The following is a 25,083-nucleotide window of genomic DNA, read 5'->3' as shown; positions in this document are numbered from 1 at the left end:
ATGTTGTGGTTGTACAGGACATTGGTTAGGTCACCTTTGGAATATTGTGTACAATTCTGGTTTCCTTCCTATCAGAATGATGTTGTGAAAGGGTTCAGAAAAGATTTACAAGGATGTTGTCAGAGTTGGAGGATTTGAGCTATAGGGAATGGCTGAAAAGGCTGGGGCTGTTTTCCCTGGAGTGTCAGAGGCTGAGGGGTGACCTTATAGAGGTTTACAAAATCATGAAGGGTATGGATTGGATAAATAGACAAAATCTTTTCCCTGGGGTGGGGAAGTTCAGAACTAGACAGCATAGGTTTAGGGTGAGAGGAGAAAGATATAAAGGGACCTGAGGGGTAACTTTTTCATGCAGAGGGTGGAATGAGCATGTATGGAATAAGCTGCCAGAGGAAGTAGTGGAGGCTGGTACAATTGCAGCATTTAAGAGGCATCTGGATCAGTATATAAATAGGAAGGGCTTAGAGGGATATGGACCAAATGCTGGCAAATGGGACTAGATGAGGTTAGGATATCTGGTTAGCATGGATGTGTTGGACCCTGAAAGGTCTGTTTCTGTGCTGAACTTCTCTGATTCTCTGAAAGTAGTTTTTTTAATCCTGTATCTTCAAGTTTATTACTACAACCTTTTTAAAGTTTATCCTTCATGGGAGAATGACTGTAGGCCATGATTGTTTCCTTTTTTTCACAAATATCACATTTAATCTTGATCTCTTCGATAGATCTTTTTGAAGTAACAAAGAGGATTGATGAGGGCAGAATGGCATTTGGATATAGAACAGGCTCAAAGATAGAAGGCAGAGGCTGGTGGTGGTGGGTTGTTTTTCAGACTGGAGGCCTGTGACCAGTGGAGTGCCATAAGGATCGGTGCTGGGTCCACTACTTTTCTTCATTTATATAAATGATTTGGATATGACCATAAGAGGTATAGTTAGTAAGTTTCAGATGCACCAAAATTGGAGGTGTAGTGGACAGCAAAGAAGGTTACCTCGGATTACAACAGGATCTTGATCACTTGGGCCAATGGGCTGAGAAGTGGCAGATGGGGTTTAATTTAGATAAATGTGACGTGCTGCATTTTGGGAAAGCAAATCTTAGTAGAACTTAATACTTAAAGGTCCTAGGTAGTGTTCTTGAACAAAGACTTTGGAGTGCAGGTTCATAGTTCCTTGAAAGTGGAGTCGCAGGAGATAGGATAGTAAAGATCAGCGTATTGAGTACAGGAGTTGGGAGGATATGTTGTGGCTGTACAGGATACTTGTAAGGCTACTGTTGGAATATTGCGTGCAATTCTGGTCTCCTTCCTATCGGAAAGATGTTGTGGAACTTGAAAGGGTTCAGAAAAGATTTACAAGGATGTTGCCAGTGTTGCAGGATTTGAGCTATAGGGAGAGGCTGAACATGCTGGGGCTATTTTCCCTGGAGTGTCAGAGGCTGAGAGGTGACCTTATAGAGGTTTACAAAATTGAGGGGCATGGAGAGGGTAAATAGGCAAAGTCTCTTCCCTGGGGTGGGGGGAGTCCAGGACTAGAGGGCATAGGTTTAGGTTGAGAGGGGAAAGATATAAAAGAGACCTAAGGGGCAACTTTTCACAGAGGGTGGTACGTGTATGGAATGAGCTGCCAGAGGATGTGTGGAGGCTGATACAATTGCAACATTTAAGAGGCATATGGATGGGTATATGAATAGGAAGGGGTTGGAGGGATATGGGCCGGGTGCTGGTAGGTAGGACTAGATTGGGTTGGGATATCTAGTCGGCATGGATGGGTTAGACTGAAGGGTCTGTTTCCATGCTGAACATTTTTATGACTCTGAGATGTACATTACTCATTTCCCTTTAATCCTGTATCCTCAACCTGTGAAGATGGATGGGCAAATTGCTGAAGTAGTTTTAGGATGTGGAGGTGCCAGCATTGCACTGAGGTGGACAAAGTCTAAAGTCACATGGCAACTGGTCATACTCCAATAGGTTTATTTGAAATCACAAGCTTTGAGTGCTGCTCCTCTGTCCAGTGAAGTCTTTACCTGATGAAGGAGCAGCACTCTGAAAGCTTGTGATTTCAAATAAATCTGTTGGACTATAATCTGGTATTATGTGACTTCCAACTTAGTTTTAATATAACTGACCTGCTTCCCTTTAAGCTATTATCTTTTGATCCCAATAACATCAAAGGGCAATGCTGTGTGATCAAACAGTGAAGGGGAGGGCAGGGATTAAATCAAAATAGAGTTGGAGAGGAAAATAACGCACTCCACTCCCTGCGGCACCCACCTCTCCCTGAACAACTCGAGGTTACTGGTGGACACCATGTGCTCCTTTTCCAGAGACACCCGGGCTCTAACGTAACTGCGGAAGAGGGGTAGGCAGTCGGCCCTAACAACCCCCTCCATGGCCCGCTGCCTGGACCTGTTTATGGCCAGTTTGGTCAGGCCCAGGAGCAGACCCACAAGGAGGTCTTCAGACCTGCCCTCCCCCTCCGTACTGGGTGCCCAAACATCAGGAGCGTGGGACTGAAGTGCAACCAAAAGCAGAGGAGGAGGTTTTTGAGAAAATCAAAAAGGGAGTGCAAACGCCCATACCCAATATACACTACATTGTATTTTTAATTATTTCACATGTATAGCATAATTTAATAGTCAATAGTGTTAACCCAACTAATGGAACAATATTAGTCAGGTTGGCATTACATCTCAATTGGCAGGGTGTGGATTGGGCAATCACAGGTGAGGTCAAAGTAACATTAATGATTAAATAACTAATATTGCCACAAACTAGGCATGTCAACTTCCAACAGGACAGGCAACATCTGTACAAAGAAAAGAAGTTAACGTACATGATGATGTCAGTGTCATTGAACTGAAATGTTCACTCTTTTTCTCTTCACAGTTGTTGCCTGTCCTGCTGAGAGTTTCCTGCATTATCTGTTTTAGATCTGATTTCCAGCATCTGCCGTGCTTTGCTGCCATGTATGATATCCCAGACTAATTCCCATCAAGTGAGATTCTACAACTAGAGCACAGTCTCTGAAAATCATGTCTGAGTGAAGGACAAATGAAAGTTGAATTGCCAAGTTGCTCTGCTCCCAATTTATTGCTTAGCGGACAGGAAAAAGAAAGGATTCTATCATTAAAAAGCTAGGAAGGAGATTCACACCTTGCCATATACCATCTCTTTAGTTATGAGAGATCTCTAGTGATTTGAAAGCTGGCTGATTGCTCATGTATTTTGTAGCAGCTAGACCAGATGGATGAAAATTTTATTGTGATTTAAAAATAATTTATCAATTAATTTTCTTAAAAATATGAATACTATGTGACATTTCCCCAAACCATCTCAGGTGAATAAACTCCAATTACCTCAAAGGAAGATGGATAGGAAAACAAAAGATGAAAATCTGCACTCAAACAACAGGAAGAATTAATAATAAAGAGGAAAACATTTGAGTGTACAATGATATTTATTCTGGAGATATTTTCGATATTAAAGTGAAATTGATGCACCTTGTATCCCATATGATGCTAGATAATTGTTTGTTTGTGATTGTTCCTTTGCTGTTTTCCTCCCTAGCCATTCAGAAATTTATACTTGCTGTGAGTTATATGTATTTAATGTCCAGGCTGACCATTACTGAAAGCTTTTAAATAATACAATTATTAAATACAATTTTTTGACAAACATGTTAATGGAAATAAATTGCCAGAAGAATAATTCTTCTCACATCAATTTAAGACATCTGCAGTTGAATTAGTCTGAGTTTTATCAATGCACAGCTGAGTTTGTTTTGGTACTCTATGTGCAGTGAGTGTATGTTGGCTCTTTCTTTCCTAAATTTTCTCTCTCTCTGCTTCCAGAGCACGAAGGATTGCTACATTTACTTGGGACTGCTCTTCTTTCCTTACTGGTTTTCCACTAAAACAGGATGCTGATGTGGTTTATTTTAATTCATTGAGTTGAAACCATGACTGTTATTATACTGAAAGAAGAGGACCTTTAGTTTAGTCACAAATGATACAGCTGTAGCTATTAATAGCACACAAGGTGACTGTCTAAGGTTTCATTCTTCACCTTAGCCTTTCACTGGTGGTTACAAATGAATTAAGCTGAGAAAAAGAAAATATTCTTCAACTTTCTCTTATTTCTGCAGGACAGTGCATTACTGTTTCTGTGCTGTATGACTGTGAGGCTATTACAAATGCAAAATTACAAAAGCAAGGTAAAGAAATGCACAAGTATCTACTTTGTTTTATTTTCCACATGCATCACTACTTATTGCAAATAAAGAGTACAATTGTAGAGTTGTTTTTTTTTCTCTCAATTATGTGCCTGGGCATAAGAAAATCATATTTCCTCTAAGCACCATACACATCTAGCCATAAAAACATGGAATGTAATACATTGGCCATTTATAAGTTGTCACCACCAAAAATGCTGGTTATTTACATGGAAGTCATCAGCAAACATTGTTTGAAGGAAGTCTGAGGATGCCTGTCGTTTTAAGATTAATACACAAATACTACTTTTGTTCTCCAGAACATCGCTGACTCATGTAAATAATGCAGGCAAATTGTTAATCAGCAAATTACAATTTGCAGCTTTGACCAGAGGTACAGTTTACATCTCCTTCACAGAAGAAAAAAATGATGCATTTAGATTGGATGTCAGTCAGTTCTGCACCATGGTTATTTTTACTTTTAATTGATTGCCAATGTGATATAGCATCTGTATTCTTAGAGATCAAGAAAAAATCACCATAATATTAGTAGTAAACAGTGCATCTTTTTAAAAGAATTACCAGATAACATGCACAATATTTTTATGAATTATTCAAAATGATATATCATTTGTTCTTACCAACAAAGAGATTCCACTCTGTATCCAAATCAGCCTGATTGGCCAGGCAGCCCTTCATTACATTCAGACAGTAGTTGTTGCAAGGTTTCACAGTGGGGAGGCCATGGCAGTAAGGACAATACATCATCTTCATTAGTGCGCGGATACATCCAAGTGTTGGAATGACCTGTTGAGTTAAAGGAAGACAATTAATTTCCTTGGTATCAACTCATCTTCTCTGAGAGGAAAGACTGTAAGAGGAGTGGCTGAAGAGTCAGCTGACACCGAGCCCCTGCTTAAACAAGCCTAACCAATTCACATCAACTAATTCCATTTTATTAAGGGCATTCAGCATTACAAGGTTGAACAATAACTTGGCTTCAGACAATCGCAGGCACTCCATGCAGGGAGCAAAACAATAATGAGCCTTAAACCATACAAAAGACAATGGATTTCTTTTTTCAAATGACACAATACGAATGTAAATCTTAAACCGTCAGTCAGGAAATCTCGCCTCAGATTCCACTCTCCTGGAAAAGAAAATAAATGGAAATAATTTTGAAAGTTGTTTAAAAAAATGTACACAACGAGGTCCATTACACGAAAGCATGGAGCTGTAAAAGAAGTCACTGTTTCCTTTTTCTTTGCATTTGTTGTTCCCCAGGATTTTCCAGAAAGACAAATAGTTTTCCAACAGGAATTCACCAAGATGAAGTAGTTGATTTAAAGAAGACTGAAATAAAGGTTAATAATAGAGCAAAGCTAACAATATTTCTGAAACATCTCTTGAAGCTTCTTCCAATGACAAATGACTGTCATTTCATGACACCAAGGATTAAAGGGTCAAATTATGACTACAGGCTTCATCAACTTTGTTTGGATTCCTTTGAAGTTTAAAAAAAAATTGAGGATTGATCTAATCCTGTGGATTGTACTAAAGGTTTGGGACATTGTGGGGCAAATATTTGCTCCCTTGCCAGGCAGACAGCTTGAATCAAGAAATTTTACAGTTCAATTTCCTGCTCCAGGTGAAAATTCTCAAAAGATGTTATTTTTACTTTGTATGACAGTGCTTGATCGAACATCCTAGACATAGATCAGAGTCAGACGCACAAGCTGCCAATTATTGAGACAATCTCGTTTTAGTTCTGTGCAACTTCATCCCTGTTGTTTTGTTAAACGTTAGACTTTATACTCTTCTCCATCTCACTCACTCATCACCCCATACATTTCAACACATAACATATACCAAACCTCGTCCCCACCTCCCAATGCCATTTCTAGTTCCTCTGCCAACTTCGTGTTAACCATTACCACTTACCTATCTGCACAGATCCTGGGAGCCCCATACTAACTATACATCAACACATGCCAACCCAAGCTTCAGCCTACTCCAGCAATCACCTTTTAAGCTTGTGCCCTCCATGCTAACTCACTGAATATCCATCTGAGATAAAGATGAAATAAAATAATGTTTCAAATATATAGTACAGAATTCATTATTTTTAATAAGCCCCTTTCATGAAAGCCCTTTCAATACATTTAACTCTTAAGTATTTCATCACTTCTGAAAACAAACGCATCCGCAAATTGAAAACAGCTAATCCTTCAATAAGTCTTTCAGCTGTGATTGCAACGCAGTCAGCTAGGTGAATCTCAGAGAACATGAGTTCTGTGACTGGGGCTGTCAACTTGGTCCAATCAGGGAGTCCTGGTTGACAGATATAAATGGGGTGTCTACCCTCCCCTTCACTGTTTTGATCACACAGCACTGCCCTTTGATGTGAAGGGCAGTGTTTGGCACTGGCCACCCGGGTGTTTTCCTGTCTTCCTGGTGGTGGAAATTGAATAAAGATTCATGCACTTTGTGACTTTCACTGTGTCTCACACCTGCACACACACACCATGGGTGCTGAGGAAAAAATAAGCACTACCGCACTTAGGTGGTAGTGTGGGGGTTAATATAAATAAATAAATAAATAAATGGGGTGTCTACCCTCCCCTTCACTGTTTTGATCACACAGCACTGCCCTTTGATGTGAAGGGCAGTGTTTGGCACTGGCCACCCGGGTGTTTTCCTATCTTCCTGGTGGTGGAATTTGAATAAAGATTCGTGCACTTTGTGAAGAAAAAAGAAGAAAGAAAAAAAATAAATGGGGTGTCAGGGGTTCTGTTCACTACAGGAGCCAACTCTGAACTAGCTAGCTCAGTGTCATGTGTTATGCATGTGTAAATAAAGGGTGACTTGGTGATGAGGTACCAGTGTTTGTGGAGTTATTTCAGTGGCACCGAGAGAAAAGCATGCGCCTGAAGAAATTTGCTTACAACAGTCATCTTTGAATTGGGATAAGCATTTCTGGCATCATGCTGCTATTTGGGAGGCTTGACTCATTTGATCCCAGTATGTGGAAATACTGTGTTATTTTGTCTGGGGAAATGACATTGGGGCAGGTGAAAAGCAATGAGCAATTCTCCTGACAGCTTATGGACCTGCAGCTTTTTCGGTTCTTGGTAGCCTTATAATAAAACTTTCAAGAGTTGATGGAGTTAGCTAAAGAATATTATGACCCTGAGTTTTCTCTCATTCTGAGAGGCTATCTGTTTTACTCAACAGTTCAAGAACCAGGGTAAACCATATGGGATGTTTGACTAGGTTAAGACGAACGGCAGAGGCATGTGATATTGGTTTAATCCTAAGTGAGATGCTGAGAAACCGTACGGTATGTGGGATTAATGATGTGATCATACAAAAGCATCTACTAGCTGAAGCCCAACTGTTCTTCAAACAGACACGACTACTGGCTTTGTTATTAAGAAATGTGGCAAGTGGAGCATTGGAGTTGCAGGCTATGCTGATGGAAGTGGACACTCTTGACGGGCTGACTAATCAATGGAAACACCACTTAAGTGACGGCAATTGCATAACCTCACTCAGGACACATCGTGAATACAGGGACTCTAGGTCAGCCCACAGCAAAACCTCAAAGCAAGGCCAAGCCTCAGCCTCAGATTTTCTTGAGAATCCAGGCCAGCTGGCTATTTCTGCCAGTATATGGACCTGAAGAAGGGCATGTGCCCGAAACGTCGAATCTTCTGTTCCCTAGATGCTGCCTGACCTGCTGTGCTGTTCCAGCAATAAAGTTTCAGCTTTGATCTCCAGCGTCTGCAGACCTCACTTTCTCCTCTGCCAGTATATGGACTTGAGACAACAAGAGTCCCACCAGGGCTGAATTGAATAAGAGAACTCATTGGCTGGCATCTCGGAGAGTGCAAATCCTAGAAGGTCCACTTACAACTGGTTTGGAATAGTTAAATTTCTTAGCAACCTCTAATTCAGAATCAATCAAAATAAACTTCTGGTTAAATGGTCACCCAGTTCTAATGGAAGCTGATACTGCGTGACTATATCAGTGATTGCTGAACCAGACTTTACCAAAATTCTCTCTGGACTCCAACCCTTAAATTTGCATAAAACTTCATCTGGGGTGCAAACTATACCAGGAAATGCCTACAGATTAAGGGTGCAACTTCAGTTTTGGTTTCTAATGAGAAGCTACTGGTTCAATTACCACTGCTGTTGTAAAAGGCTTCAGCCCAAATTTGACGGGACAAAATTGGATGAAAAACATTCACCTTGATCGACTTAACATTTTTCAATTAGAAAATGTCTGCTTGAGTGAAGTCTTATTTGAATACTTGGAAGTTTTCAGGAAGATCTAGGGGCTATTAATGGGACCAAGGCCATTTAACATGTTGACCAGGAAGCAATAAATTTCGATCAGCGTGGCTTACAAATCAGAAGCCTTTCATTTCCTTGCATGAGCCTATCTTTGTCATTCTGTTATGCAACAGGATGGTAGATGAGAAAATGATAAAGAGGAACTTCCCCTATTTGAAGCTTGGTATCATCTCCTCTCCTGCTGTTACATCTGCTTCTCCTTCTTTCTCCCACACAATTAAACAAACATTAACACAAACACCAAGCGCAGAATCCAACAATTTAATCTTAGTTTGACAATTTAATGTTTGTCTGTCTTCTGACATCCTAAAAAAGTAATTTGTTGTATCCTCTCATTGTAGTCTCCCAAGGTCATCCAGCACCAACACAGAGGACTCAGTTAGCTGTTTCCTGATAATTCTATGCATCTCTGACTTCCAAAAATCATGCTATTGCTTCTTGAAGACCATTGTCATAATTAAAGTGATTAGTAGGCTTCCTCAGCACTCAGTCTCAGTAAGATCCCTCTTCTTGTAGACAGAAACTTTAATAATGTTCTGAAATGCTACAAAAAAAACAGCTACCAACTCTGAGCAGTTATCATAGAGTCATAGAGGTCCACAGCACTTTGGTCTACTGAGACTATCTGTTGCAAAATTTTTCATTCAATACATTTTGCATGCTATCCCTTTTAGTTCAAGTTACATGAACAGTGCAATGCATTTCCCCAGAAAAAATGATTTTAAAGATTATTTATGTAAACTGTGCACACTAGCTGCCACTTCATGACAGGGAGAAATTGAGGATTGCAGATGCTAGAGATTAGAGTTGAGAGTGTGGTGCTGGAAAAGCACAGCAGATCAGGTAGCATCCGAGAAGCAGGAGATTCGATGTTTCGGGCAAAAGCCCTTCATCAGGAATCCTCAACGAGCCATGCCTGATGAAGGGCTTTTGCCTGGAACATTGACTCTTCTGTTCCTCGGATGCTGCATGACCTGCTGTGCTTTTTCAGCACCACACTCTCGACGCTACTTCATGACAACCCTACATAGAATTGATGTGATTTTTTTAATGGAAAAAATTGGCATCACTTTTCAAACAGTACCAAAATGAAAGTCATAGGTTATAACCTATGTTTAATTTTCATGCTAATCACAAGCCATATGTATAGGGAGAAAAGTCAGTAGTGAAGGTTTACCAGAACAATAGCTGGGATGGTGTTTATTTTTGATCACATTTGTAGTTCATAGTATCCCTAAGTGTAGAAAGAGACCATTTGGCCAATCACATCTGCACTGATCTTCCAAAGAGCATCCCACCCATCCTCATAACTCCAAATGGAGTTTTTATTTTGACCATCCCATCTAACCTGCACATGAGAGGCAGTTTCTAGCATGGACCATTCCACCTAAATTCCACATCCTTGCGACTGTGGGGGGGAAAGCAGACCACCCAGAAGAAACCTGCAGAAACATAGGGAGAACGTGCAACTACACACAAACAGTTATCTATGGCTGGAATTGAAGCTGGATCCCTGGTACTGTGAAGCAGTGGTGCATACCATTGTGGCACTATGGCACACATTGTCTGAGGAATAGTTGGAGAGGCTAGGCTAGCATCCACTGGAGTTGAGAAGAGAAAGGTAACTTGATTACTGTTGACATGGTGGATGTGGAGAGGATGTTTTCTCTTGGGGGACAATCTGGAGCTGGGGTTACTGTTTAAAAATAAATTTAAGACAAGTGAAGAAAACTTTCTTTCTCACAGAAGGGTCATGAGTCTTTGGAACTCTTTTCCTCAAAGGTCAATGGAATAAGAGTTTTTGAATCTTTGATAAACAAGGTTATCAGAGTAAACAGGAATGTGGAGTTGATGTCACAATCAAGTCACTCATGATCTTACTGAATGGTGGAGCAGTCTTGGGGGCAGAGTAGTTGATTCTTGCTCTAAATCATATGTTTACATGTTCCAATGCATATGTTCCTAAACACTACCGAAGCCCAGGATATCTTAAAGTTCAACTCACCTAGTAAATAATATTAATTAAAATACTCAATGACAACTTTAGACTTAAATGTTGGAGGGTTGATAAGTAAGGTTGCAGATGATACAAAATATTAGTGGATTTTTAACTACAAAGGAGGTAGACTTAGATTACAAGAAGATATAGATAGGCTGGTCAGATGGCTGATCAATGGCAAATGGAGTTTAATCTGGATAAATGTGGGATGATGCACTTGGGCAAGACATACAAGGCAAAGGAATACATACTGAATGATAGGAGACGAGACAGCACCAAGGATCAGAGTGATGTGCACATGCATGTACTCCAGTTCCTCAAAGTATCAGGACAGATGGATAAAGTAATTAAGACGGCATAATCATAGAGCCTCTGCAGTGTGGAAGCAGGCCATTTAACCCAGTGAGTCAACACTAACTCTCCGATTTTGTCCCCCCGCCGACCCATCCTCCTACTATATCCCTGTAACCCTACATTTCCCACAACTAATCCACCTAGCCTTCACTGCTCTGGACAATATGGGCAGTTTAGCATGACCAATCCACCTAACCTATACATCTCTGGGTTTTTGGAGGAAACCAGAAAATCTACGGGAAACACACGCAGATTTGGAAAAAATGAGCAAAGTCACCAAAGGGTGGGATCTAAACCAAGTCCCTGGTTAGTGAGGCAGCAGTACTAACCATTTATCCACTGTGCCTACATATGGTACTCTTGCTTTTATTAGTTAAGTCAGAGTTTAAGAGCAGGGATCTTTGATTCTGGAACATTAAAGAATGTTGGTTAGGCAACATTAGAGTATCATGTGCAGTTCTCAAATTCACTTTATAGGAGGGATGTGATGTAATTGGAGAGGATAGATTTGGTAGGAAGTTGCCTGGCTGGAGAGTTTCATTTATGAAGTGGGATTAGGCAGAATAGGGTTCTTTCTCTTACAGCAGAAGAGATTGAGAGGGGATATGATTAAGAAGTATGAGGGTCATGATAGGGTAGATAGAAGAAATCTTTCCCCTTCATGGAGAGTTCAGTGACCTCGGGCAAGATTTCAGGAAAGGGCAAAAGATTTAAATATGTGAGGAGAAACAATTTCACAAAGAGGGTGGTGAAAATCTGGAACCTACTGCCTTTAAGAGGGTTGGGGCAAAAACCCTCATAACATTTAAGTAGTATTTAGATATTAACTCACAATGGCAAGACATTCAACCTATGGGCTAAATGCTGTAAAATGGGATTAGAATAGTAAGGTGGTTGTTTTCAACTGGTGCTGTTGCAATGGGCAGAAGGCTCTTTTTCTGTGCTGTAGATTCTATGTGTTTGTGACTACAATGAGAAACAAGCCTTTTTGGAGAGATTTAAGGAATGGCTTCTGTTTGGAGATGGAACTGATTAGACAATAGTCAATAGACAATAGGTGCAGGAGTAGGCCATTCTGCCCTTCAAGCCTGCACCACCATTCATTATGATCATGGCTGATCATCCTCAATCAGTGTCCTGTTCCTGCCTTATCTCCATAACCCTTGATTCCACTATCCTTGAGAGCTCTCTCCAACTCTTTCTTAAATGAATCCAGAGACTGGGCCTCCACTGCCTTCTGGGCAGAGCATTCCACACAGCCACCACTCTCTGGGTGAAGAAGTTTCTCCTCATTTCTGTCCTAAATGGCCTACCCCTTATTTTTAAGCTGTGTCCTCTGGTTCGGGACTCACCCATCAGCGGAAACATGTTTCCTGCTTCCAGAGTGTCCAATCCTTCAATAATCTTATACGTCTCAATCAGATCCCCTCTCAATCTTCTAAACTCAACGGTATACAAGCCAAGTTGCTCCAATCTTTCAACATAAGATAGTCCCACCATTCCAGGAATTGACCTCGTGAACCTACGCTGCACTCCCTCAATAGCCAGAATGTCTTTCCTCAAATTTGGAGACCAGAACTGCACACAATACTCTAGGTGTGGTCTCATCAGGGCCCTGTACAGCTGCAGAAGAACCTCTTTGCTTCTATACTCAATCCCTCTTGTTATGAAGGCCAGCATGCTATTAGCTTTCTTCACTACCTGCTGTACCTGCATGCTTACCTTCATTGACTGGTGTACAAGAACACCCAGATCTCTCTGTACTGCCCCTTTACCTAACTTGACTCCATTTAGGTAGTAATCTGCCTTCCTGTTCTTGCCACCAATGTGGATAACCATACATTTATCCACATTAAACTGCATCCGCCATGCATCTGTCCACTCACCCAATCTGTCCAGGTCACCCTGTAATCTCCTAATATCTTCCTCACATTTCACCCTGCCACCCAGCTTTGTATCATCAGCAAATTTGCTAATGTTACTATTAATACCATCTTCTATATCATTAATATATATTGGAAAAAGCTGCGGTCCCAGTACTGATCCCTGCGGTACCCCACTGGTCACTGCCTGCCATTCCGAAAAGGAGCCGTTTATCACTACTCTTTGTTTCCTGTCAGCCAACCAATTTTCAATCCAAGTCAGTACTTTGCCCCCAATACCATGCGCCCTACTTTTGCTCATTAACCTCCTATGTGGGACTTTATCAAAGGCTTTCTGAAAGTCCAGGTACACTACATCCACTGGATCTCCCTTGTCCATCTTCAGAGTTACATCCTCAAAAAATTCCAGAAGATTAGTCAAGCATGATTTCCCCTTCATAAATCCATGCTGACTCTGACCTATCCTGTTACTGCTATACAGATGTGTCGTAATTTCATCCTTTACAATTGACTCCAGCATCTTTCCCACCACTGAGGTCAGACTAACTGGTCTATAATTCCCTGCTTTCTCTCTCGCTATTTTCTTAAAAAGTGGTACAACATTAGCCACCCTCCAATCCGCAGGAACTGATCCTGAATCTATCGAACTCTGGAAAATAATCACCAATGCATCCACGATTTCTAGAGCCACCTCCTTCAGTACCCTGGGATGTAGACCATCAGGTCCCAGGGACTTATCAACCTTCAGACCTAACAGTCTCTCCAACACCACTTCCTGGCAAATATAAATTCCCTTCAATTCAGGTCCTTCAGCCGTTGTTACCTCTGGGAGATTGCTTGTGTCTTCCCCAGTGAACACAGATCTGAAGTACCAATTCTGCCATTTCTTCATTCTCCATAATCTATTCCCTGTTTCTGTCTTCAAGGGCCCAATTTTAGTCTTAACCATTTTTTTCCCTTTCACATACCTAAAAAAGCTTTTACTATCCTCCTTTATATTTTTGGCCAGTTTACCTTCATACCTCATTTTTTTCTCTGCGTATTTCCTTCTTAGTAATCCTCTGTTGTTCTTTAAAAGCTTCCCAGTCCTCTGTTTTCCCACCTATCTTTGCTATGTTATGCTTTTTCTCTTTTGACTTTATATGCTTCTTAACTTCCCTCGTCAGCCATGGTCACCCCGCCTCCTCATAGGATCTTTCTTCCTTTTTGGAATGAACTGATCCTGCATCTTCTGCATTATACCCAGAAATATCTGCCATTGTTCCTCCACTGTCATCCCTGCTAAGGTATTGCACCATTGAACTTTGGCCAGCTCCTCCCTCATAGCTCCATAGTTCCCTTTATTCAAATGAAATATTCAAATGATTCTACTTACTGTAATTAAAATAGTGCTAAACAAGGCTGCTCTAGTACAAAGAGTAGTGCATAAGTCCTGCAATAAAAGTAATAAGGCATCTATAAGTAACAGACCAATGAAAATGCAGTTGAGACTATATACAAAGCCAAAAATGATTTGCTAACCAGCAACACAAATTTTGAAAATTAAATTCTTAATTTTAAATGCCACTGAATAGTGTATTGCATAACTGAATGATCTGGAAGTGGAAGAAATTTGTTTTAACAGGATCAGTGGTTGATTATTTAATTGGGCCTTTTCAAAGTTGTATCAAAGTTGCACTGCCTCAGTGCTCCTGTGTTAAAGCAAAACCAAAGGTTGCTATTGCTGCATTCAATCCAATGATATTATGAGACATCATCAGATATTATGAGAGGACACAATTGTGTTTGACGGTGAAGTTTCCCATGTTTCAACAGTCTACTACGAGACTTACATGTAAGGAGTAGTTATTGAGAAATGTGCCTCAGGGCAAACAATACTCATGAGAGAGTGAGGGCTTTGGAATTAAGGAAGCGAGTCGAGGGAATAGGAGAAACCTGGCAAACAAATCAAGTGACTTTCTCATGGATTTCTGCTCATGCTGCTTTATTATAGTGACAGACTATTTAAAGACATGGTCCAATTCTAATAAGTAATTTTGAATGCACAACAAGCCCTCAATGTCCATAGACAAGGTTATCTGAGGAACCTGCTAACTGAAGGCAGTTTAAAAGGTATGATAATCAGGGTTAAGATTGCCATATCCACACTGAAAAACCTAGCTGGGAAGAAGGATTTGATTTCAGACCAACCCTTGGGGACTGATACTTTGAGGTTAAAAGCAAACATGACAGGTTTACCATTACATTTCTTTCAAAAATAAAGTTTTCAAGTATGGAGCCACAGAGATGCTTTTTGTTTCATGCCACTTTGATAGTTTCAGCAGTGAGAACAGAATATCAGCTGTGTGATGTGGTAGAAAATATAGCTGTGCCTTGTAATAGTTGGAAAGATATCTCAGACCTGAAAGGCCTAAAAGCATTAGTTATGGATGTCCATTTATGCTAGGTGTCCAAATGTTCCTCACATGTAGATAGAACTGGTAGTTGCTCAAACATTAAATCAAGATTCCATTTAGCTGTTCGGGTGAATGTAAAAGAGCCCAATGTCTTTTTACAAAGAAGATCAGAGAGTGCTCCCCAATATTTAACCCCCAAATATAGTTCTATTTGTGGGAGCTGGCTGTGTAAAGTCAGCTGACACTTTCCCGCGACATTGGACAATGTTTTCTTTGGCTGTACAGTGCATTGGGAAATCTGAAGTTGTGAATGGTGTCACATCAATGCCATTTGTTCTTTCTTTCCTGGACAGGTCATGGTGTTTAACAGTCTGGCCATGTGTTCCTCCCTTGTCTGCTAGATGCGGTTCATCTTGCCAAGTCAATCTTAACAGAACTTCAGTGTTCCTATCAGGTATTGATCTTCTGAGCTGGAAATCTGGAGCTTTTTATAGCATCCAAGACAGGCATACAGTCATTTGTTCTCTGAAAATGTGAAGCTTTTATTTTATTAAATTCTATTAACAGCTTTTGAGCACAGTAGCAGCTGGACTAGCCAACTTTGTGTTGGGACCAAATCCCAATTAAAAGCAATTGTAGAGCACAATTCAGAATATCTGGCAACTGGGAGATGTATGGAGCATCAGGCAGTGGTAATATCAAAAGTGTCAAGACATTAGAAGGGTTGTTAGTGACATGAAGTGAGGGCAAATATAAATGAATGGTGGCAGTTAGGGGTCACTGATAGTTGGGGAAGATGAGAGTAATGTTGTTATCTGTAGAGAGAGCAACAGAGTCAGTGTTTCAGGTTGGTATGATGCTTCCGCACAATGTTACCAGCCTGCTGAGTTTCTTTAGAATTTTCTGTATTTGTTTTTGATTTCCAGCTTTCATAACTTTTTTGAATAAAGTTAAAAGACCATCATGCTTGCCAATTCCATTGTTTATTACTTACTTCAATGATTTGGTAAACAAGAATAAAATATTACTGTGTACAAAAGAGTTTCAGTTTGATTTAAAAACCTGAAACTCTTTTGAGATTTAAAGATCAGAGAGAATTTGGTGGCACTCATTATTAAATCAGATGAAAGACAGACATCTGAAGACGTTCAACAGAGGTCATAGTGAACTCCCATTATAGATCAAGCTATTGGTTTAATTGAGATCAACTACAAGGATTTCTGGAATGTTATATACTTAATATCTTTCAACAATGGAGCTAATTGTATTCCAGCAACTTCAAGCTAGATTAAATAAAACAAATAAAGGTCAACAGACTTCTATTCTAAACGCACAGTAGACAGCCTAGTTAAATTAAATTGTGAATTTCAAACCTAGTAATTCTAAGAAGTGACCAAAGTAGTAAATTAAATCTTCAATTACTCTGAAGCTCCTGCTGAACTGAGAGATGATGTAGAGTGCAAGTACCAACATAAAGAAATTAGACATTCATTTTCTTGATTACACACATGTACAGCATGTGGTACACAGCTGGCTCACAAACAGCCAACACTTTCTGCATTTAGGTAGAAAGACGAAATAGGTTCTGCTGGGCAGCCAGAGGATTCTGGGTAATCCAAGATGAAGGATGGGAAAAATATCTGGCTGTAACAGACTGCTTTTTTTTAGGTATTTTAGGTGTTGGAGGTGATTTCTCGAATTCCAGGAGCAGCAATTACTGTTTTATATGCTGTTGCATTGTTTTGGAAATTTGGAAAAAAAAAGTCAAAACAACAGACCTTTTAAAAGAGAGAGAAACAGACAATGGAAGTTTATGATGAGGTCAGTGCAGGTGAGAGAGAGAAAGAAAGAAAGAAAGAAACCAACCTACACTGCTAACTGACACAGAAGTGAACCTGCGCAGTTACTGCCTTTGCTGTTTGAATTCATGTATTGCTGGACATTGGAGTGCGTCTGGGAAAAGTACAAACACTGCAATTCACAAATTATCTTGGAGGAACCTGTTTGGGAGAGGTCACAGGACAGAAACAACCCTTTGAGGCGGCATGGTGGCTCAACGGTCAGCACTGCTGCCTCACAGCACCAGGGACCCAGGTTCAATTCCAACCTTGGGCGACTGTCTGTGTGGAGTTTGACATTCTCCCTGTGTCTGCGTGGGTTTTCTCTGGGTGGTCCAGTTTCCTCCCACAGTCCAAAGATATACAGGTCAGGTGAATTGGCCATGCTAAATTGCTCATAGTATTAGGTCCATTAATCAGAGGGAAATGGGTCCGGGTGGGTTGCTCTTTGGAGGTTAGGTGTGGACTAGTGGGGCCGAAGGGCCTGTTTCCACACTGTAAGGAATCTAATCTAAATCTAAAAAGAAACAGATAAATGAATATTTTTAAGTGTGGCCTAACAGCAAGTCTGCAGTAGTGAGTAGAGTGGGTTCTTTCTTGATTAAACTTGAAAATATAAGTCATAAGTATTAAGTTAGCCTGGAATAATGCTTTGTAAAGGAACAAGACATTGCTATTTTCTGGGTCTGTAGATTGGATGAAGCAAAAATGGCCATTATTATAGTGATATGCTCTTCCTGTCGCATGTGGGAGTTCAGGGAGAGTTTACGTGTTATACCTGGATTATACCTGCATTATATGCCATTGGTTGCAAATCCACTCAGATGGAATGGATCAGTTGGAGACACAGTTAGGGTCAATGAGGAATTTACAAGACTAAGGGGATGTGATGGATGGTAGTTATAGTAAGGGAGAAAAGTTTCAGATACAGTCATATAGGTGGGTTAACTCCAGGAAAGGTAAGAGAGGTAGGCAGATAGTGCAGGAGTCTTCTGTGGCTTACCACATTTCAAACAAGTATGCTGTTTTGGAAAATGTAGGGAATGATGGATTCTCAGGGGACTGTAGCAAGAACAGCCAAGTTTCTGGTATCGAGATTGGCTCTAATGCAGTGAGGGGTACGTCGGGTTCCAAAAGATCAATTGTGTAGGGGACTTTCTAGTCCAATGCAGGGACAGATGTTTCTGTGGCCAGCAGCGAAAAATCGGAATGGTGTGTTGCCTTCCTGGCGCCAGGATCAGGGATGTCTCAGAGAGGGTGCAGAATGTTCTCAAAGGGGAGAGGGACCAGCAGGAGGTCATTGGTTCCAATGTGTGCAATGATGTAGGAAGGCAAATGGATGAGATTCCGAAGGGAGATTTCAGAGAGTTAGGCAGGAATTTAAAAAGGAGATCCTCGAGAGTAGTAATATCTGGATTATTCCCAGTGCTGTGAGCTAGTGACGCTAGGAATAGGAAGATAGAGCAGATGAATGTATGACTGAGGAGCTGGTGTATGGAAGAAGGATTCACATTTTTGGATTTTTGAAATCTCTTCTGTGGTAAAAGTGACTTGTACAAGAAGGACGGATAGCACCTGAATTGGAAGGGGACTAATATACTGGCAGGGAGATTTGCTAGAGCTGCTCAGGAGCATTTAAGCTAGTAACATGGTGGGGTGGACCCAGGGAGATGGTGAGGAAAGAGATCGATCTGAGACTGGTACAGTTGAGAAAAGAAGCGAGTCAAATAGTCAGGGCGGGCAGAGACAAAACAGAGAACAAGGTAGGATTTATAAATTAAATTGCTTTAATTTCAATGCAAGAGGTCTAACAGGGAAGGCAGATGAACTCAGGGCATGGTTAAGAATATGGGACTGCGATATCATAGCAATTATATAAACGTGGCTCAGGGATGGCCAGGACTGGCAGCTTAATGTTCCAGGATACAAATGCTACAGAAAGAGAGGTAAGAGAGGAGTGGCAGTGGTGTTTTCAATAAGGGATAGCATTACAGCTGTACTTAGGGAGGATATTCCTGGAAATACATCCAGGTCATAAGAAAGTAAAAAGAAAGGGATGATCACTTTATTTGGATTGTATTATAGACCCCTAATAGTCAGAGGTAAATTGAGAAACAAATTTGTAAGGAGATCTCAGTTATCTGTAAGAATCGTAGGGTGGTTATGATAGGGGATTTTAACTTTCCAAACATAGACTGGGACTGCCATAGTATTAAGGGTTTAGATGGAGAAGAATTTAAGTGTGTACAAGAACATTTTCTGATTCAATGTGTGGCTGTAGCTACTACAGAAGGTGCAAAATTTGACCTACTCTTGGGAAATAAGGCAGAGAAGGTGACTGAAGTGTCAGTGGGGGAGCACTCCGGTGCCAGCGACCATAATTCTATTTGTTTTAAAATAGTGATGGAAAAGGATAGACCAGATCTAAAAGTTGAAATTCTAAATTGGAGGAAGGCTAATTTTGACAATATTAGGCAAGAACTTTCAAAAGCTAATTGGGGGCAGATGTTTGCAGGTAAAGGACAGCTGGAAAATGGGAAGCCTTTAGAAATGAGATAACGAGAGTTTAGAGACAGTATATTCCTGTTAGCGTGAAAGAAAAGGCTGGTAGGTGTAGGGAAGGCTGGATGACTAAAAGAAATTGAGGTTTCAGTTAAGAAAAAGAAGGAAGCATATGTCAGGTATAGACAAGACAGATCAAATGAATCCTTAGAGTATAAAGGCAGTAGGAGTATACTTAAGAGGGAAAACAGGAGGGCAAAAAGGGGACATGAGAGAGTTTGGCAAATACAGTTAAGGAGAATCCAAAGGGTTTTTACCAATACATTAAGGACAAAAGGGCAACTAGGGAGAGAATAGGGCCCTTCAAAGATCAACATGGTGGCCTTTGTGTGAGCGCAGAAAATGGGGGAAATACTAAACAAATATTTTGCATCAGTATTTACTGTGGAAGATATAGAATGTAGGACATGGAAGATGTAGAGTGTAAGGAAATAGATGGTGACATGTTGAAAAAGGTCCAAATTAGAGGAGGAAGTGCTGGATGTCTTGAAATGCATAAAAGTGAATAAATCTCCAAAACATGATTAGGTGTACCCCAGAACTCTGTGCGAAGCTAGGGGAGTGATTGCTGGGCCTCTTGTTGAGATAATTGTATTATTGATAGTCACAGGTGAGGTGCCGGAGACTGGAGGTTGGCTAAAGTGGTACCACTGTTTAAGAAAGGTGGTAAGGACAAGCCGGGGAACTATAGACCAGTGAGCCTGACGTTGGTGGTGGGCACGTTGTTGGAGGGAATCCTGAGGGACAGGGCGTACATGTACTCAGAAAGATAAGGACTGATTAGGGATAGTCAACATGGCTTTGTGTCTGGGAAATCATGTCTCACAAAGTTGATTGAGTTTTTTGAAGAAGTAACAAAGAGAATTGATGAGGGCAGAGCAGTAGATGTGATCTATATGGACTTCAGAAAGGCGTTTGACAAGGTTCCCCATGGGAGATTGGTTAGCAAAGTTAGATCTCATGAAATAGAGGGAGAATTAGCCATATGGATACTGAACTGGCTCAAAGGTAGAAGACAGAGAGTGGTGGTGGAGGGTTGTTTTTCAGACTGGAGGCCTGTGACCAGTGGAGTGCCACAAGGATTGGTGCTGGGTCCACTACTTTTCATCATTTATATAAAAGATTTGGATGTGAGCATAACAGGTACAGTTAGTCAGTTTGCAGATGACACCAAAATTGGACAGTAAAGAAGGTTACTTCAGATGACAACGGGATCTTGATCAGATGGGCCAGTGGGCTGACAAGTGGCAGATGATGTTTAATTTAGATAAAGGCAAGATGCTGCGTTTTTGGAAAGCAAATCTTAGCAGGACTTATACACTTAATGGAAAGGTCTACGGAGTGTTGCTGAACAAAAAGACCTTGAAGTGTAGGTTCATAGCTCCTTGAAAGTAGAGTTGCAAGTAGACAGGACAGTGAAGAAGATGTTTGGTATGCTTTCCTTTATTGATCAGAGTATTGAGTAGAGGAGTTGGGAGGTGATGTTGCAGCTGTACAGGGCATTGGTGAGGCTACTTTTGGAATATTGCATGCTATTCTGGTCTCCATCCTATTAGAATGATGATATGAAACTTGAAAGGGTTCAGAAAAGATTTACAAGGATGTTGCCAGCGTTGGAGGATTTGAGCTATAGGAAGTGGTTGAATAGGCTGGGGCTGATTTCCCTGGAGCATCGGAGGCTGAGGGGTGACCTTATTGAGGTTTATAAAATCATGAGGGTAAGGGAGTCCAGAATTAGAGGACATAGGTTTAGAGTGAGAGGGGAAAGATATAGAAGAGACCTAAGGGGCAACGTTTTCATGCAGAGGGTGGTACATGTATGGAATGAGCTGCCAGAGGAAGTGGTGGAGGTTAGTACAATTGCAACATTTAAAAGGCATCTGGATGGGTATAGGAAGGGTTTGGAGGGATATGGGCTGAGTGCTGGCATGTGGGACTAGATTGAGTTGGAATATCTCGTCAGCATGTACAAGTGGGATCGAAGGGTCTGTTTCCGTGCTGTACATCTCTTTGACTTTGTGACTTTATTCAAAATAAAATGGACAAGTTGATGGAACAAATTTATGTCAATGAATATGGTTATTGCCATTACAGAAACATGGTTACAAGGAGATCAAAACTGGAAACTTAACATTCAGGGATATTTGGTCTTTTGGAGAGAAAGAAGGGATTGAATAGATGGTGGGGTAGCACTGTTAATAGGAAATAAATTGACAGTTGTGAGAGACAATCTAAGCTTGGATGATATAGAGTTCATTTGGATGGAGGTAAAAAGAAAAAGCAAGGGAAACAAGGCATTGGTCAGAATAGTGTACAGACCCTCTAACAGTAACCATTCTGTCGGAAGTGCTATAAATCAACAAATAATAGGACTATTTAAAAAGAATAGAGCAATAATCATGGGCGACTTTAATCTTCATGTTGATTGACCTAATCAAACTGGGAAGGGTTGCTGCAACAATGAATTCACAGAGGGCATTAGGCATAGTTTCCATGAAGAATGTGTCATGGAGCCGACCAGGGGTCAGGCCACCTTGGATCTGGTAATGGTTAATTTCGCAGGTTTAATAAATTATTTCTGAGTAAAACATCCCCAAGGAAGTAATGATCATAACATGATAGCAATTGATACTCCCTTCAAGAGCGAGAAATCTAGGTGGAAACAATCATTTTTAACTTACAATGAAGTGAGTTGACTGATAGATAAACAAGATGAAGGTAAGCAATAGTGTTCCACATTTAATGGGGTAATTCATGATTGTCAGCAAAAATATATCCAGAAAGTTTCTAAGAGAGTGATAAACTAACCATGGTTAACCAAGGAAGTTAAGGAGAGTATTATGTTGGAAACAAAAAACCCAAAAGAGTCAGTGAAAGCTCCAAAGATTGAGATAAATTAAAAATCCAACAATGGTGGACCTAAAATGTAATAAAGATCGAAAAAATAAACTGAGGCAAATTAATAAACAACATAAACACTGACAATAAGTGCTTATATCAAAAGGCAGAGAGAGGTCAAAGTGACATAGGTCCTTTAGAAAATGATTCGAGTGAGATGGTTTTTGGGAACATGGAAATGAAAGAGCAGTTTAATAGATATTTTGCGGCTGTCTTTATAATGGAAAATATTTTGAACATCCCATTAATGCTTAAAGGGAATTATGTACTTTTATAATCACTGAAAAAGTAGTATCAGACAAAGTAATGGGGCTAAAAGCAAATTAGTCCCCTGGCCATTAAAGCTTGCATCCTCGGATCCTAAACGAGATAATGGATGCATTGATTGTAATTTTCCAAAAGTCATTCGATTCTGGAGAAGAGGATTGGGAAACTGAGGATTAGGGATAGTCAACATGTGCATGGGAAATCATATCTCACTAACTTTTGAAGAAGTAACAAAGAGGATTGATGAGGGTAAAGCTGTGGATGTGATCTATATGGACTTCAGTAAGGCATTTGTCAAGGCTCTTCATTGTATACTGGTTAGCAAGGTTAGATCACATGGAATACAGGGAGAACTAGCCATTTGGATACAGGACTGGCTCAAAGGTCGGAGACAGAGGATGATGGTGGAAGGTTGCTTTTCAGACTGGAGACTTGTGATCAGTGGGGTAGATGCGTTATACTTGGATTTCTGATAGGCATTCAACAAGGTAGCTCAGAAAATGGGTGTCACGATGGTTAGCACTGCTGCCTCAATGTGCCAGAAACATGGGTGTGATTTCACCCTGTCTGTGTGAAGTTTGCACATTCTCCCTGCATGTGTTTCTTCCAGGTGCTCCAGTTTCCCCTCACAGTCCAAGGATATGCAGTTTAGGTGGACTGGCCATGCTAAATTGCCCATAGTGTCCAGGGATGTGCAGGCTAGGTGATTAGCCATAGGGAATGTAGGGTAACAGGTATAGGATAGGGGGTGGATCTGAATAGGATTGTCTTTGGAGGATCAGTGTAGACTCTAAGGGCAGAATAGTTTCCTTCTACACTGCAGGGATTCTACAATTCTATAAAAAGGTGAAGCCATAGGATAAGAGCCCATAGTGTTGGAGTAATATATTAGCTTGGATAGAGAATTGCTGAATGGGCATAAAAGAGTGAGTAGGGATAAGGGATTGTTTTACAGGTTGGTGACCTGTCACCACTGGGGTTCTACAAGGATCAGTGCTGGGATAGCAACTGCTTCCAGGATATAATTGATGACTTAGAGTAAAGAAGTGAATGTACTAATTTGCAGATGACAGAAAGAGACATAAACAATTTAAATAGGGATATTGATAGATGTAATAAATGGGTATAAAGTTGGCAAATGGAATATCATATGGGAAAATGCAAAGTTTTTCATTTTGGAAAAGAGGACAAAGAACAGAACATTACTTAGAAGGAGAAAAACTACAAAAAACTGTAACACAAAGAGAAAGCCATATGTGAAAACACTTCTGGATTTAAAGAAAACCAGAAAAATTAACATTTCACTGTTTCAGCTTTTTATATCCACTTCTGCCAGCAGACTGAGTAACAGTTGTACAAGAAGATAAAACTTTCATTCTAATTGACCATCTCTTTCAAATAAGGCAATAAATCCATAAGAAATGGGAATAGAAATATGCTATTTGTTCCCTTGATCCTGCTCCGACATTCAATAGAATCATGGCCGATTCAACATTCCTAACATCCACATTCTTGCTTTATCCCCATAACCCTTGATTTCCTTACTGATCAAGAACCGATCTATCTCTAGTCTTAAATACACACAAGGACTCTGCTACTGATAGCTCTCTGTGGCAAGAAGCTCTGAAGACTCTCAGCCCTCTGAGAGAAGTAATTCCTCCTCACCTCAGTCTTAAATTGGCACCCCTTAAATCTGAGACTATGCCCTCCAGTCATGATTTCTCCCATGAGAAAAACATCTTCTCAGCAATTACCTTGTCAAGCCATTGAGTCATAGAGATACACAGCACGGAAATAGACCATTTGTTCCAACTTGTCCATGCCGACCACATATCCTAAATTAATCTAGTCCCATTTGCCAGTACTTGGCCCATATCCACTAAAGTCCTCCTACTCAGATAGCCATCCAGAAGCCTTTTAAACGTTGTAATTGTTCCAGCCTCCACAACCTCCTCTGGCAGCTCATTCCATACATGCACCGCCCTCTGCATGAAAAGGTTGCCCCTTTGGTCCCTTCTAAATCTTTCCCCTCTCACCCTATGTCCTCTAAAGAATCCTACATGTCTCAATGAGATCACCTCTCACATTTTCTAACTTCCAATCAGTAAAGTCACAAACTGTTTAATCTTTGCTTATAAGACAATACCTCAATACAGGGAACTTTCTCAGAACTGCTTTCAATGACAATGGCTGAATTGAGGTTGCTCCAAAAGTTTCTGTATGGCAAGGTTCATTGTCACTGAGCTCAGCTATTTTACATAACTAAAGATTTTTTTACAAGGTGTGTCTGGAGCTCTCTGCCCACTGGCACTACTC

General features: G+C 40.6%; 1 protein-coding gene across 1 annotated transcript in view; it reads right to left on the bottom strand.

Annotated features, from left to right (window-relative positions):
- Positions 1-25,083, bottom strand: part of LOC122550548 (glypican-6-like) — a 1,037,604-nt gene that overhangs the window by 243,165 nt on the left and 769,356 nt on the right. The window contains exon 4 of the mRNA XM_043691449.2: positions 4,853-5,018. Coding sequence (XP_043547384.1) covers positions 4,853-5,018 — 166 coding nt within the window. The remainder of the gene's footprint in view (positions 1-4,852; positions 5,019-25,083) is intronic.

Source organism: Chiloscyllium plagiosum, unplaced genomic scaffold (genome assembly GCF_037043375.1).
Source record: "Chiloscyllium plagiosum isolate Xiang-an unplaced genomic scaffold, Cpla_swu_hap1 HiC_scaffold_6, whole genome shotgun sequence".
Classification (NCBI taxonomy): Eukaryota; Metazoa; Chordata; class Chondrichthyes; order Orectolobiformes; family Hemiscylliidae; genus Chiloscyllium; species Chiloscyllium plagiosum.
The sequence above is the reverse complement of the archived record's forward strand: the minus strand, read 5'-3'. Positions and strand labels throughout refer to the sequence as shown.